The 16273-nt window shown below is 36.1% G+C and overlaps 1 protein-coding gene across 5 annotated transcripts in view; it reads left to right on the top strand.

Moving 5' to 3' along the window:
* Positions 1 to 16273, top strand: part of Rabgap1l (RAB GTPase activating protein 1 like) — a 466677-nt gene that overhangs the window by 120771 nt on the left and 329633 nt on the right. For all 5 annotated transcript variants that reach the window (XR_006146840.1, XM_042674520.1, XM_042674521.1 and 2 more), the window contains 2 exons: positions 1358 to 1451; positions 10849 to 10999. Coding sequence is in view for 4 of the 5 variants with exons in the window: in XM_042674520.1 (XP_042530454.1) it covers positions 1358 to 1451; positions 10849 to 10999 (245 nt within the window). In the remaining variant the exon portion in view is untranslated. The remainder of the gene's footprint in view (positions 1 to 1357; positions 1452 to 10848; positions 11000 to 16273) is intronic.

Raw genomic sequence — 16273 nt, 5'->3', positions numbered from 1 at the left:
ATGGCAGTACTAGTTGGGCTCCACTTAACTGATGAGACCACTGGCTGGGCTTTAATTATCAGGTAGACCTACTTTGGCTGGGCAGTGTGATTGCTTCTTAACAGCTTGGTTATAAAATGTATTCCCTAGCCAGACAATTCTTTTGTGTAGAATCTACCATTAGGCAGTGCTGCTACAGCTTAGGTTATAGCTATAGTCACTGATCTGGACAGCTATTAGGTATTTACTTTTTATATTTTTAGATTGTGTATGTTGCTGTCTTGTGTGGGTAGATAGACCCATGGGATGAGCTTTTGTCAGAGTTGAGGGGATATTGACCTGCTAGATCAAAGCAGTTCCAGTCCCTATAACCCTCTTTAAAACAACACCACCACCAGTAACAACAAAATGAACAGAGATGGGTATCTCCTTGGATTTTTAGGACCTTGCATACCAGGACCTCCCAGAATTGTTGGGTGATTCTGAGGCTGGTTGTAGATTCTAGTAATCTTAAGTGCTCAAGTTAGATTGTTCTCACCATGGTTCTAAAGATAACCAACTTAACCTTTCTGATATGGTGAAAGCTTGGCTTTTTTCTCTGATCTGGTGCTACAGCTGGCAGGTACCACCAAGATTTCCTTGTTTATATGAAACTCTCATGAGGTCAAGCCATGCCCTTTCCTCTAGTGAACTGAAACTGAATGGCTTTTCCAAGCAACATCTTGGAATGCTAGGGAAGCTGGATGATTTATTTTGATTTCTTGTCCAAGGGAATTGTCTGTATCTGGTGATATGTCCACATGTAGAAGGGGGAAAGGATAACACAGTTGAAATGAGGAATGGGGTCTATGACTTCTTACTTTGCCCAATGGTTAACACCACTGGCTTTTATTTTTATTTTTATTTATTTTTTGGTCCTGTCATGGGCCTGAACTCTGGGCCTGGGCACTGTCCCTCAGCTCTTTAGCTCAAGGCTAGCACTCTACCACTTGAGACATAGCATCACTTCCAGCTTTTTTTTTTCTGCTTATGTGGTGCTGAGGAATCAAACCCAGGGCCTCATGCATGCAAGGCAAGCGCTCTACCACTGAGTCACCTTCCCAGCCCCATCCACTGGCTTTTAATATTGTTTTCTTTGGATAAAGTTGTTTATTATAAACATTACCATTTAATGAAATGTAATCTGTGGATGTGAATTTTTTAAAATTTCTTTAAAAGTATTTAGTTATTAAAAATAAATTATATTAAAGAAAAGTTCAGTTATTTCAGTGGACACAGTAATATAAAATATTGCTTGATTTAAAAATATTGATATTTTAAATTACCTACTGTAATATGTAATGTAATATACAGTGTTTGTATTGTGTTTCTTCTACAGAAAGTGATAATGAACTCTCAAGTGGAACAGGTGATGTTTCTAAGGATTGTCCTGAGAAGATCTTATATTCTTGGGGAGAATTGCTAGGACGATGGTAAAATATTATTTTCTTGTTAGAATTTTATATTTATATATTTATAACTAGCTTATTATTTTAATTAAATTCTATGTGTTTTAAGTAAAATACAAGTTTTACTTTAAAATTAATATTTATCTTAATATAATTTAAAAACATAAAAATTTAAATATAATTTATACTGAAGTTCATATTTGTCTATTATAGTCTTATTTAACTTACTTTTAGAAGATATATATCCTTATTATTACATTTGCCAGTTTTGAGCTGCATTGTCAACATATTTAAATACCTATTTCTAAAGGGAATATATTTCTTTCCTTACCAAATCTATTATCACTACAAGGTGCTGTAGAATTGAAAATTACTCTTTGAATTACTTACTTTGCCACTAATTGTACACTGTAACTCAGTATGTTCTTTGCCTAAAATTATTACTTTACATTTTGGGATATCTTTTTTTTGTTTTTGTTGTTGTTGGTCATGGGGCTTGAACTCTGTGTCTGGGTGCTCTCCCTCAGCTCTTTAGCTCAAGGCTAGTGCTCTACCACTTGAGCCACAGTGCCACTTCCCGTTTTCTGAGTGGTTTTTTGGAGATAAGGGTCTCACAGACTTTTCCTGCTCGGGCTGGCTTTGAACTGTGATCCCCAGATCTCAGCCTCCTGAATAGCTAGGATTATAGGCATGAACCACTGGCGCCTGACTATTTTTTGGGACATCTTATCTGGAATTTTTTTTTAAAAGGTACTCTGATTATACTTACTCTGGCAAGCTCTCTGCTTGTATTTATAAGTTTTTAAAGAGATAATCCTGATGTCATGTGTTGGTAAAATAAAGCCTTGCCAACAAAAAGCCCATCAATTACAAGTATAGGTATAGAAGACACAGTTGATTATTATGTGTGCATATCCAATCTCATGCATCCAGGTAGTCCAAGAGAGACTACAGGCAGAATTTTACATGTTTTGTTGAGTAAAGAGGAAGAAAGAATAATTAAAACTTCCTTTATCATCTTGAGAGATAAATGACTTTCATTATGTTAGTATTTTGTATACATCCTAAGAGATTCCTGAATTATAATTTAGTACTTATATAGTTACATTTTCAAGGATTAGAAAGCTGGTGCTTTCTCATTGTAAAACTTGGAGTCTAGGTTTATTAGAGCTAAACGTTGAGTTTATTGCTTTTTAGGGATTCATCCTGAGAGGAAGAAGGGGTCAGCTACATTTATTAATGTATTTGTGCCAGGCCTGGGGCTCTACTCAGGGCTTGGATGCTGTCCTTGAGCTTTTATTGTTCATAGCTAGTACTTTACTACTATAGCCACACCTTCACTTTCTGAGTTTTTTTTTTTTTTTTTTTTTTAAACAGTACTGGAGCATGGACTCAGTTCCTCTTGCTTGCTACACAGAAACTCTACCACTGGAACTACACCTCCAACTCTTTTTCTTTTAATATTGTTTGATACATAATCTCACATTTTTGCCCAGTCTAGTAAGATACTCTCACCTCTGCTTCCCAAGTAGCCGACATTATAGGTGTGTACCACCATATCCAGCTTGAGACAATGTTTTTTTGAGTTTTTGTCCTTCTGGCCTTGAATCATAGTCCTCTTATCTCTGCCTCCCAAGTAGCTGAAATTATAGCTATATATCCTCCTGCTCAGTGCTAACTGTATCTTTTCCTTTTTTTCTGGCTGGAGGTGCAGAAGTAGGATTTGAACATAGGGCTTTGCTTTTGTTAGGCAGGTGCTCTACCCACTTAAACCATGTCTCCAGTTCTTCTTGCTTTTATTATTTTTCTAAATATAGTCTCACTTTTTTCTTATCCTGGAACCATAATTCTCCTGTTTAAGCTTCCACATAGTAGGAATGATAGGCACCATACCCAATTTTTTATAAATTGATAATTTTTTTGCCAGTCCTGGGGCTTGAACTCAGGACCTGGGCACTGTCTCTGAGTTTCTTTTGCTCAAGGTTAGTACTATACCACTTGAGCCACAGCACCACTTCCAACTTTTTCTATTTATGTGGTACTGAGGAATTGAATTTGGGCTTCATGCATGATAGCCCTAAGTGGATTTTTTTATGTCATGTCATGTCATTTTTTTCTTAAGCTAGCCTGGAATCATAATTCTTCTGTTTATATTTCCACATAGCAGGAATGATAGACACATGCCACCATACACAATTTTTTAAGTTGGTTTTTTATAATTCATAAACCCTAATAAAAGACAGTTCTCCTGATCTCAGCCTCCCAGCTATCTAGGTTACAGGTGTGAGCTACCTCATTTGGCTTGATTTAATCTTTTTAACAAAGAAAATTTTATTTTATTTGCTTTTAAGGGACATCAGTAGTTCAAACAACCAACAACTTGTCTACCTAATTTCTTGTGTCTTTACTTTGAAGGCATACTATTTCTTTTACTAGTGTATAATAATTATACAAAGGGGTTTCATTTGATCAACTCAGCCTTCCACTGCTCTTTGTCTCATTCTCTCCTTTCTTTTAAAACCAATTTTTTGCCCTTCCCCTTTCCATTGGATTATCTTTTCAAATGGTCATTGTTTTGCACTCATGTTACCTTCTTCTTTTTTGTAGCTCTCAATTTTGCATAGGAGAGAGAACTGATGACAAATTTTTATGGTCCAGCCATGTAGATGTAGTATGTGGAAGTAGACATTATGATAGTATATACTTTTATAGCATAGTTTGTCTTCTATTGTATGTTTTCCTTCTCCTTAGGTTATTTGCTATGGGAAGCTGAAGAACATCATAGAAATACGGACCATTTTTTCTTGTAGCAACTCTTCTTTATATCAGGATTTATTTCCCCATAATTTCTAGTTACAAAGTGGTATAAATTCTCCCATGTCAATTACTTTGGAGAACAAGAGTTTTCTTCTAGATGGATCTATTACTATTGAAAATTGGGTGCTTACTTTCTACTTATCTAACACATTTTTTAGTATAGCAAAATAGAGCAGTACCTCCAATTAATATGTTATATCCCAATTTAACTCCCACAAAACTTAAAGATATTCTCTATATTAATTATGGAACATAATTTTCTTTGGATGAGAACTTCTTGTCTATAATTAACTTTCAGTGACTAGGGTACTTTAGTCAGTTAAGACATCTATGGTAAGGGGTTATGATTTTCTGGAGGAAAACTTTCTTAAAAAAAAAAAAACCAGAACAACTGGGTTTGAGTGCCAGTTGTAGCACTAACTTGCTACAAGTGCTAGTTTGGACAAGTCACTTAACCTTTTGGGATTCCACTTTTCAAGTGAAGGTATTCTATGTTTTCTTATGCATACAGGCTCTCTTGGTCTCTTAGGAATGGAATATCTTTTCAGAGTTTCTTTTCTTCCCCTTTGCTCCTAGTTTAAAAAATAAGCTAATTTCTTTAAAAAATACTTTTAATATCTAAGTAGTTGTACAAAGGACTTGCCATTCACCAAAGCAGATTATAAATACAGTGCATCTTGATCACTGTCACCCTTTCAACACTCTTACCAACTCCTCCCAACCCGCCTTTCCCTTACTTCTCTATATTTTAGGTTATATATTTAATTTTTTCTTTTTTGCCCTGATAGAAGAATGAAGCAGGGAAGTAGAGAGAGTGCAGTCAAGAATTCCTGTGTATACCACAGAATTGAGAAATAGAAGGGAAGGAATGGGTGGAAGGTGGTGAAGATTTTGAAGTTGATAACATAGACCAAGATGCCTTATACACATAAACTTCTTTGTTAAAAGGCAAAAAACAAAAGCAAACTAATTATTTAGGTATGCCTTCTTATACCTAGGGATTACATCCAATTATGCTTAATTGGAGATAAGAAAATTTATAATGATGATAAAGCTCTTCCAAATATAAGGGAATATGAAATTTCTGTGTGTGTGTGTGTGTGCATGTGTGCGTTCATGCACGCACCAGGCATGCTTAATGCTAGTACTCCACCATTTAAACCATAGCTCTACTTCTTGCTCTTTTGGGTAGTTAATTGGAGGTAAGAGTCTCACAAATTTTACTTCCTTAACTGGATTTGAATCATGATTCTCAGGTATCTCAGACTACTGAGTAGCTAGGATTACAAGTCCGAGCCATCTGTGCCAGCTAAAATTTCATTTTGCCACTCAAAGAAACGTAGTTAGCAAGTCCACTGAGAAGTCAAGTAGATACAAACATCTTTTTTTTTTTTTTTTGGTCAGTCGTGGGGCTTGAACTCTGGGAATGAGTACTGTCCCTCAGCTCTTCAGCTCAAGACTAGTGCTCTACCCCTTGAGCCACAACACCACTTCAGCCTTTTTCTATTTATTTTGTCTGTGTATGCATGTGTGTGCGCGGTGGGGGGAAATGGGAAGGGATAGTAAGGGGAAACAAAGGAGGAGGCAACAATGTTTGATAAGAAATACACTCATTACCTTGCTGATGTAATTGTAACCCCTCTGTATGGTATTTTCACAATAAAAAAAGAAATAGGAGTAAAAGCTTATCAAAGAAATTGAGAGAAAGTGAGTGAGATGGAAGAAGCATGATGAAAAAGGAAGAACAGGAGAGAGGGAGAATTTGTGATGAAGAACTTAGAAATTGAACAAAGTGGTAGCAAGATTACTTTGTTGAACATAAGAGTGATAATGCTAGGGCTTGCATATGCTAGGCAATTCCTTTACTATGCTTTTAATTATGTGTATAAATTTTACATACCAGTTTCACTTTGGGTAAGGAAAATTCCAGCTTTACTTGATGCTACTCCATTTTGTAATTTCTGTTCTAATTTTTTCGCTTTCAGAGAAAACTTTTGAATGGTCAGACTGTTGTTCTATATCTTCTAGCCACCTACTTTCACTGTATCTTTATTAAAATTGTCCTATTTCATTGTCAACCTCTCAGTGGTCACATTCAATGATTTTCTCATCTCTTGATTTCTACTGCTTTTGTTTAAAATATTACTTCCTTTGAAATTTTCTCCACAAGTAGACAGATTTGAAAACACAAAAGAGTTCTATGTGCCTATTGTAACTTCAAGAAAATCCCCTTCTAAAACATAGGAAATCAGCTAGATAAATAATAACAGCTTTTGATTATTTAAAAAACATTCTTTTCTGTCTAATCTTAATAGTTGGTCATATTTGTTTCACTTTATAAATGCATTCATCCATTTATCAAAAATATATTGAATGCCTTCTATGTGCCAGATGTATGTCTTAGGTACTTAGAATATACAAGTAAAGAACAAACAGATTCTGAATTTGTGTTCGTGCATTACAAAAACTAGATGATTACCAAATAATTAGTAGATATTTGGTTTATGTGCGACTTTTAATTGATAGTATTAGGTATCTATCTTGTTTCTAGGGCAGAAATCACTATATTCCATAGCAAGTCTTCTATTTCCAGGTTTCTGATAGCTGCAGTTAATGTTTTATTAAAGCAATGGCCCTATGTACATATATTTTTTATTGGAAATGTTGGGGGCAATTATTTCACTAAACAAATTATTTTCTTTGGTCATAGGAATTTGCTTAGTCCTGTTAAGAAGATATTACATACAGAATTGCTTTTCAGTAAATTAAGACTTTTAATCAATAGTGTCATGTGAGCCATGTGTATTGTTTAACATCAGGTTGTAAAGATAAATTACATCTAGGTTTTCAAGAGCAAAGAAAAGGTATTTTCATTATTCCTGGGTAAACAAATAAATGAGGATCGGCTAGAAGCTGAATATTGATTGAATTGAGTTATATCTTGGTAAAATGTTTATTGGTGTCAGTTGAGTATTAATTTTAAGAGATATATGCATATGTATGCCTATATATATCTTCCACTTTCAAAATGTTAGGGAGATGATTATACAAACGTTGAGCCTGCTGAATATTTATTTAATCAAACTGATTGTTCACATTATTCTGCCTGCTGTGTTGGAGATATATTGTAATAGGACAAATGGATGCTGGAATTTCATTACAGAGGTCTGTGGTAGATACAGTTAGTTGCAGTTGAGGGATAGGAGTGCAACTTTGGAGAGTTTGGAAAAATGAGACTTGTTTGACTTGGTGATGGATTAGTAATGGACTATACGGAGGAGAGAGTAATGAGGAGAATAACGCCTAGATTTTCAGTTTGTATATTGTGTCCACAATTATTGAAGGTGGGATAATAGTATAGAAAACAATTCAGACTTAGTGAGAACCATATGAATCCAGACTAGGAAATGATGATTTTTCTGGTGCTTTTGAGCCTCTAGAGCTCAGACTATAAGGGATAGAAGTAATAGTGCCTACAAACAAAAGTAAAAGAATTAGATCACTGTAGGCAAGATCTGAAAGAGGTAATTGAGAAACCATGAGAACTGAGGACTGAGTTTATGAAGAGGCATAAAGAAGGACTGCTTTGTCATTGGAGCAGAGGGAAATAGTGAAAGTTCAAGTAAAAGAGTAGTCAGTTCTTCAAGGGGATTGAAAAATGCCACTTGAACTCAGTGGAATGAAGAGAAGTCACAGATTACTTCAAGCGAACTTTTCAAAAAGAAATGGAGAAGCCATGATGAACTGGGTTAAGAAGTGAGTGAGGGAAAGAAAAGAGATAATGTGTATACAGTTTTGAGAAATTTTATGTGCAGTGTAAAAGACAGTATAATCAATTCTTATGTGAAGCTTAATAAAGTTTTTTTGCTTAACAAAGTTTTCTTTTACCTGAAGTTACCTATTATAATCACAGCAATGACTTACTGATCTCAGTACAACATGTAATATGAATTACTTTGAGTTTCCTTTAAATTTTTACAGTATAATATTTGTACAGTAATGGGGGTCATAATTTGGAACATCTTGTCTTTAACTTCAAAGGGAATACTTTGCACACTTATACTGTTGCTTTTACTTAATTCACATTCTGTACTAAGTACAGTTTGAAGTATTTTCAACCATGTTTTTCTTTCCAAAAGGTTACTCAGAAGCAAACATTAAATTACAACAAAGACTAAGCAATAACAAATTTCATAACAGATACTCTCATGTGACATATACTATTTTTAATAATATTAAACTCATTGGGTTGTGGAGAACAGGCAACTTAAGGGAATTCCAAATATCTAATGCTTTATTCAGCTATAATTCTCAGGAATAAGTAATACTCTTTCTCTACTTGTTTTTTTTTTTTGAGTGGTTGTTGAAACAGAAGTTTGCTACATAGTTCTTTGTGACGTAGAACTTGCTCTGAAGGCTGAGCTAGCCTCAACTTGAGATCCTCCTACCTTTGCCTCTTGAGTGCTGGACTTAACAGGAATGTACCACAGTGCTTGCCCCACTTTTTTCCTTAGTTTGCGTAACATATTTATCTATTTTGTTTAGTTAATTTTTCCAAACTACAATTGTATTTTAATTCAAATCTATAAGAGAAATTGAAAGAATTGAAACTTTGACTTTATGACTATAAAAGAATTTAAAATCATTGCAAATATTTCAGGCAGTAAATCAAAATAAAAGGGATACTTTGGAGCATGTTCTTCCGTATTTTTCCTAGTACGTGTTTAAAAACATGTTTCAAAATAGTGTGTATATGTATATTTAAAATAACATACACATATTATTTTTGAAATGTACTTTTGTCACTTAGGAATGTAATTATATTCTTTAATCATGGTAAGTTCTGTGAGGGCTACATCTTCCTACTTCAGTTTGGTTTAAGCATGTCAACACTATCAGCTTAGGTTCTCTTAACACCTAAATCTAAGTTTAGCTACCTGAAAGCAGAATGGACATAAATCTTAAAGTTATTTAAAATAGTAATGTGATGAGTTTGCCTGAATTTAAGTTATTATAGTTTTTCTTAAAGATACCTATTTATAGAAGTATGGGGGAAAGAAAATATTGAACAATTTTTTTTTTTTGCAGAAAGGACTGTCACAGTTCAGATCTAGACTGGAGATGAAAGAGTGTGTATAATTAAGACAATTATGTGAGAGTTCAATTTTGTGGATTCCATGACTTTTATTCAGGCTTAACATTTGATTTCAGAACCTGAGGTATTATAACATAGTAGGATGTATCATCAAGGTTTGAAGTGCAGATAGTCGCACCAGGGTCAGCTCTCAGATCAAAAGTGAACAAAAGAATAAAGTACTGTCTGAACAAAAAGTCATAGAGCATTGTTTTAGGTTTAAGCTAGACAACTTGGAAAAGTGAGTAGAATTCCATTCATAAGCCTGGGAACTCTAATTGAATTTTTTTTTATCAGATGGCAAGTTAACGTAGTGGCATTCTTACAATGTAATCATTGACTTTAAGACAGGATATATTTGCCCTTGTTCTGATTCTAAACACCCTTGAGAAGGAATAAGGCTAGTAAGTATGTGTTGCTTCTCCAGCAAGATAGTTACAGAGGTTCTGGTAATGATCAGAACATTTGTGTTTTTCTCTTAGGGAGTGCCTGAAGTCAAAATAAATTAGCAAGACAAATCCAAAATGGAAATAATAATGAACTCTTCTTATTAAAAAAAAAAAAATTCATCTTAGGCCGGGTACTGGTGGCTCACGCCTGTAATCCTAGCTACTTAGGAGGCTGAGATCTGAGGATCAAAGTTCAAAGCCAGCCCGGGCAGGAAAGTCCAGGAGACTCTTATTCCAATAAACCACAAGAAAGCCGGAAGTGGTGCTGTGGCTCAAGTGGTAGAGTGTTAATCTTGAGCTGAAGAGCTGAGGGATCCCAGGCCCAGAGTTCAAGCCCCACGACCAACCAAAGAAAAAAGTCATCTTAGATAAATTAAATCAGGAAGGTCCTTCATATTTAGGTTTATGGTGAAACAAAGAATTCCAAATTAGGTGGTCAATTGTAGGGCTTCTCAGTGAGCTTTGAGTCAGGACATAGGTTGGACAGGAAACAGAAGTATCTATTCTCCATGCCTTCTACACTGCGGAGCTTGCTTTTTGCACTTATTTCACCAACTCATTCTGACCTTAGAGAAGCAGATGCTATCAAGGTCTGATAGATCTGTTATGTGCTTCCAAAACCATTTCCTGACACCTCACTAGCCAGGTTGCCCTACATTCTTACATTACATATTCAGGGATTCAAGTGGCTATATTTATGCCTTGAAATGTCAGCTTGAATTTTATAACACATTCATGGTAATGAATAAGTTCATAGGATGAATTTAAAGAGTAAATGAGAATATGAAAAATATTTTTTCAAAGATGGAATAATGTAGCTCACCAATAAACAAGATGGTACACAGAAAAAAGTCAAGACATTGTTGACATTAAAGCACTATTTTTGTTTCATGCCCCTCATCATTTTTCTCCTGATCCAGGTTTATACTTTTATATAAATGAATAAATATGCTTTCTATAGCAGTAACAGTTCAGGAGTGGCAAATGAAAATGTGAATGGTTTGTTTTCTTCTTTCCTTAGGCACAGTAACCTTGGTTCCCGACCGAAAGGGCTATCCAGTTTGGTGAAGAGTGGTGTTCCCGAAGCGCTGAGGGCAGAAGTATGGCAGTTACTAGCATGCTGTCATGACAACCAGGCAATGCTGGATAGATACCGAATTCTTATCACGAAGGTAGGAAACTTTTTATTATATTACTTTCATGGACTAATAAATTCTGATTTTCAAAGCTCCTATAAAGTTGCAAATTCTTTGAATATCTTTAAAATACATTGCTATTATATAGTCAATACATCTGCAAGTGTTATTCCAAACACTTGTTGGATAATGGTAAACAGTGCCTAGTTAAAAGTGAACACTTTATGCCTCTGTTTTATTCTTTTAATTCCAGTGGCTTAATAATTTCTGTTTACCAAATTAGCATAGTATTCCTTTGTGTCCTGAGTTCTTTTAATCAGTGGATTCAAGGAACTGCAGATTAAGTATATATAAAGTATTGTGCTTGTACTGAACCTGTATATTAATTTTCTTAGCATTATTCCTACATAATACAGTAAGCAGCTATTATGTAATATTCATATTTGATTAGAGATGATAAGCAATCTAGAGATGTTTTAAAGTACATAGGATATGTTAATAACTGCTATTTTATTTATGGACTGAGCATCTATGGAAGGGGTTCTGAAATCAGTCCTCTACAACTGCCATGGGACAACTATATTTATAATATAATACAAGTGTTTTCTAACTTTTTAATGAACTTTTTAGTTAAGACTTCTAGTTAGAATTGTTCAGTTATTCTACCATAATTTTTAAGTGAAATAAGTTTTCTGTTCTTTACATTTAAATTATGTGGATAGCTGGCCAGATCTTATGCTTTCAGGAGACCTCATTTCCAATGTAAATTGCTTTGCTTATGTCCAAATAGATGGTTAGCTATCTCTTTTAGATTTTACCTGCTAATTTCTTCCTTTTATTTACTTTTTAAATTTTCAAAAGAAATTTTACTAAGACATTAAAGGAAAATTAAATAAAATATCAAAGCAGAGTGGTAGAAAAGATGAAAGGCTGATTTATACTCTGATCATTTGATTGTCTAGTCCTTGGCTTCCTGGGGGCCTCAGTTCTCTACAAAGACACCAACTTCCCATTCCCATCCCTTATCAGACTCCTTACTCAGACCCCTTATTTGAGGGAGTTTAGCATCTAGAAAGCAGTTTCTGAAGATCTCCATTCTGGAGTGAACGCCTTTCTTTTGGGGGCAGGAAGATTGGGCTGTTTTGACTCTGTCCTGGCCTTCAACATACCCGCTTTCCAGCTTCCATACCCTCTCCAGGCCATTCTGATCCCTGCTGTGGCTGTAGTCACTGTACACTTAGTCTTACTTCATTTTGCTGTGCCTCTTCCTCTTTCCTGGCACCTTGCTGACAGTCAAACTGGTTCTGTGTTGCATTTCACTTGGCCCATGCATTTGTCCATCTAGCCAAACACTTGGGTTCTGTCTAGACTTTGTCTTTTGGTGCTGTTCCTGCTGGCTAAGAGCTGAGGGTTCGTGGGGTCTGCCTTTGGCTAGCCCAGGTTGGCCATTGGAGGCATATTACCTGTGCAGTTTCATGTGGGTCTTTAGCTTTTAATTTCTTAATCTTTTCTGATTAATAGATTTTAAAGAATAATATTTTTTATTTTTCTCAAAATGTGTCTGCTGATAAATGAGATTATTTTAAATAACCATGATAGAGCAATTACTTTTGGAAATAAATTCATGAAGAAAAGGATATTTGAAAGTAATGTTTGTTAAACATTACTATGTTGCTTGGTCATTGAAAACTACATGGTTATACAATGCTTTAAGAGTATTTTCACCAGGGACCTGTTGCAACAATGAGAAGTACAAAATGTCATGTCAAAACCAGCTTTACAATGTCGGAGGGGGGGGAAGGGGGGTATGATTGGGTGGGGGAGAGGGGGGAGGCTGGGAAGGGAGGTGAAGGGTAAACAAAGGAGGAGGCTGCAATGCTTGGTAAGAAATGTATGCATTATCCTGACCATGTAATTGTAACCCCTCTGTACAGTATGTTCTCAAATAAAATAAAATAAAATTTAAAAAAAAAAAAAAAAAGAGTATTTTCACCAGGTATTGAGAAGATGATGCTATGATCTTGGACTTCTCAGTTTCCAGAACCGTGTGCTAAATAAAGCTCTGTTATTTATAAAGATAAAGCTCTGTTCTTTAGAAAGGAAGGAAGGAAGAAAGAAAATTACATGAGTGTCTTACCATAAAAACACATATATTTATACTTAATCTGAAATAAGAAAATTTCAGATATATTTACAACCTGTACAGAGAATTAAGGGGAATTTGGAATTGATTGTTAAAACTATTGTTAATATTCCCAGCCAACTCAGGTGGTTAAGAATGGAGCAGATGGTGATTCAAAGCTAGCCTAGGCAGAAAAGTTTGTAAGACCCTTTTTCACTTCGTACGTGGGTGATTATGTACCTGTTATCCCAAGCTATGGGAGAAGCTGAGATTGTGAAGATCATGGTTTCTAGGCCAGCCCAGGTAGAAAAGTTCAGAACATTCCAGCTCAACCCAGAGAAGTTGAGCACAGTAGCATGCATCTATCATCCCAGTAACAATGAGAAACCTAAAATTGTGTGTTAGGCATGTGCCTGGGCAGGAACTAAGATCATATTTCAGAAATAACCAATGAATTAGCAGGGCTAGAGATGTAGATGAGTGGTAGAGGTCCTGTCTAGCAAGTATGAGGTGTCCTGAGTTCAAACACTAGTATAAAAATATAAGTTCTAATTTAGTCATAAGAATACTTAAGAGAAGCTGGGATGTAGCTCATTGGTAGAACACATGTGAGGCCATAGATTTAATACCTAATACCACTCCCTCAAGAAAAAATGTCTGTTGAAAGTGGCTGACACTCTATTCTAATTTTGATAACATATTGATAATTAGAGCTGAAAAGATATACTTTTATTTGTGTCCATAGGGTTTTGTACATAATGTTTAGAAATGATAAAAATTATGAGTTAAAAACTGATTTAGCCTCGGCACTGGTGGCTCACTCTTGTAATCCTAGCTACTCAGGAGGCTGAGACCTGAGGATTGCAGTTCAAAGCCAGCCCAGGCAGGAAAGTCTATGAGATTCTTTTTTTTGGGGGGGGGGGGGTAGGGTCCGGTTGTGGGGCCTGAACTCTGGGCCTGGGCGCTGTATCTCAGCTCTTCAGCTCAAGGCTAGCACTCTACCACTTGAGCAACAGTGCCACTTCCAGCTTTTTTCGTTTTAAGTCTGTGAGATTCTTATCTCCAGTAAACCACCAGAAAACTAGAAGTGATGCTGTCGCTCAAGTGGTGGTAGAGCACTGGCCTTGAGCTGAAGAGCTCAAGGACAGTGGCCAGGACTAGAATTCAAGCCCCACGACTGACCAAAAATCAAACAAAAACTGATTTAGAATGTTTTCAGAATGCTATTTCACAAACTGGTACACAAAATAATGACAAATATTTTGTTATTTCATTTACATAGACTAGTACAGAAAAATAAAAAGGCAACTGTGTAGAGATAGAGGTACACTAATAATTGCTGAGTAATAAAGAGGGAGTCACTGTTACTAGGTGTGGCATTTTTTTTGGGCATGATTGAAATACTTTGCAATTAGATAGTAGTGATGTTTATATGACATTGTGAATATAATAAATGCCAATGCATTGTAAACTTTTAAATGAATTTTATGTTATGTGACATTTATCTGATTAGAAAATTTATACAACATAGGGGATCCATACTGAGTATTGAATATTTGTACTGTTTTTTGAAGCTGTTTTCTCATTTTTATTTCTTTATAATCCATATAAATTTCTTTGCTTTATAAGGTATTTTTAATATTTTAATAAAGTAGCTCTGATGCATAATAAAATACATGTTTATGTAAACTCATATATCTACAAATATACATATATACATATATACTTTTTATTGATGGGATGTCTGGTCAAACATATCCAGATATCGTAACTGGACATTAGATCCCTTTTCCATATCACTAGCAATGTACTTTTGATAGCTGTTTATATTTGTTCTTTTACTGAGAGGTTTGTTGACTCATTTTTTTTTCAGGTAAGGGGTAGGTTTATTCATCGTTCAGGCTGGCACGAGGCCATCTTGGTCCTCTACATGCTGGGGAAAGGCCTGGGAAAGAGAGAGCTGGGAAAGAGAGAGAAAGAGAGAGAGCTGGGGGAAAAGAGCTAAGAGAGAACTAGAAAAGAGAGAAAATAGCTAGAGAAGAGCTAGAGAAGAGCTAGAAAAGAGCAGAGAGAGGGCGTCTGGGCCTGGGCTAGGCCTTATCTAGGGTATGGGCAGAGAAAAGTGTGGCCATATCAAATTCAGATGTGACCTCAGCGGATGCAGATGTGACCTCTTCCAGGTGTCCCAGTTGCCTAGGTAACGCAGGTACTGGGTGGAGACTTTGCTGTGAGGAGGGTGGAGTCTGCTAGCCATCCAGGAGTGGACCTTACATTCCAGCCTTTTAATAATCATGAAATAGGGCAAGGATTCTCTCTGGCTACTTCCTGCTGAAAAGGGGCATCGACAATAGGGGTAAAAGGCTGGAATTTGGTCCCCTCCCAGAGAAGGCAGTGAGCAGCAGCGGTCTCTTGGTAGCGTGAGTCGTTAGATGAAGTCTGGAGAAGTCTCATGAGCATTGAGGGGCTGGAAAAAAAAAATACTAGAGAGCAAATAAATGGCAAGAGGAAGGACTTGGGGCTAGAAATGTCCCTAGCCACTTCTGACATCTGGCGACTAGGTAGAGAAGTCAGGTGACAAAAGGCAAGAATATAAATTCCTGTTCAGTTAATAGGTAGACAGGTATAGACATTGGATGGGCAGGCTTCTTACTTCTACTGACCTCCCGGCTCTGGTTAATTTTGAAAGGGCAGGCACAAAGTAGCTGATGTGACATCATCTCCTCTTACTCCTGTCCGTGTTCCCTTGTTCCCCAGATTGGCTGAGTCTAGGTGCTCGTTGCTGGGATGGCCTGTCCCAGTTGGTATTCAAGGAGGATTGAACTCAAGGCCTGGGCATTGTCCCTGAGCACTTCTGCTCAAGGCCAGCACTGAACCACTTTGAGTTATAGTACCACTTGCAGAGTTCAGCTGGTTAGAGATAAGAGTCTTGAGCCATGCTTCCAGCCTGGCTCTTTGTAGGTTAGTTGGGAGATGGAGTCTTAGAGATTTTTCAGCCCAGGCTGGCTTTGAACTGCAATTTTTGCCACAAAAGCCCTTTATTATTTCCAATTAAAGAACAAGGAGATCAAGTAGAATAAGTAGAGCTTACCTGCTCCTTATCAAGAACTGACCAACAAATATTCTGCAATGACAAAACTCATTAGATGTGATAGGAATTTTAGCATCTATATGCCCAGTATTTTAGAACC

This window comes from Dipodomys spectabilis, unplaced genomic scaffold (assembly GCF_019054845.1).
Source record: "Dipodomys spectabilis isolate Male_0828 unplaced genomic scaffold, ASM1905484v1 ptg000019l, whole genome shotgun sequence".
Lineage (NCBI taxonomy): Eukaryota > Metazoa > Chordata > Mammalia > Rodentia > Heteromyidae > Dipodomys > Dipodomys spectabilis.
This window is presented reverse-complemented; position numbering and strand designations above follow the sequence as displayed.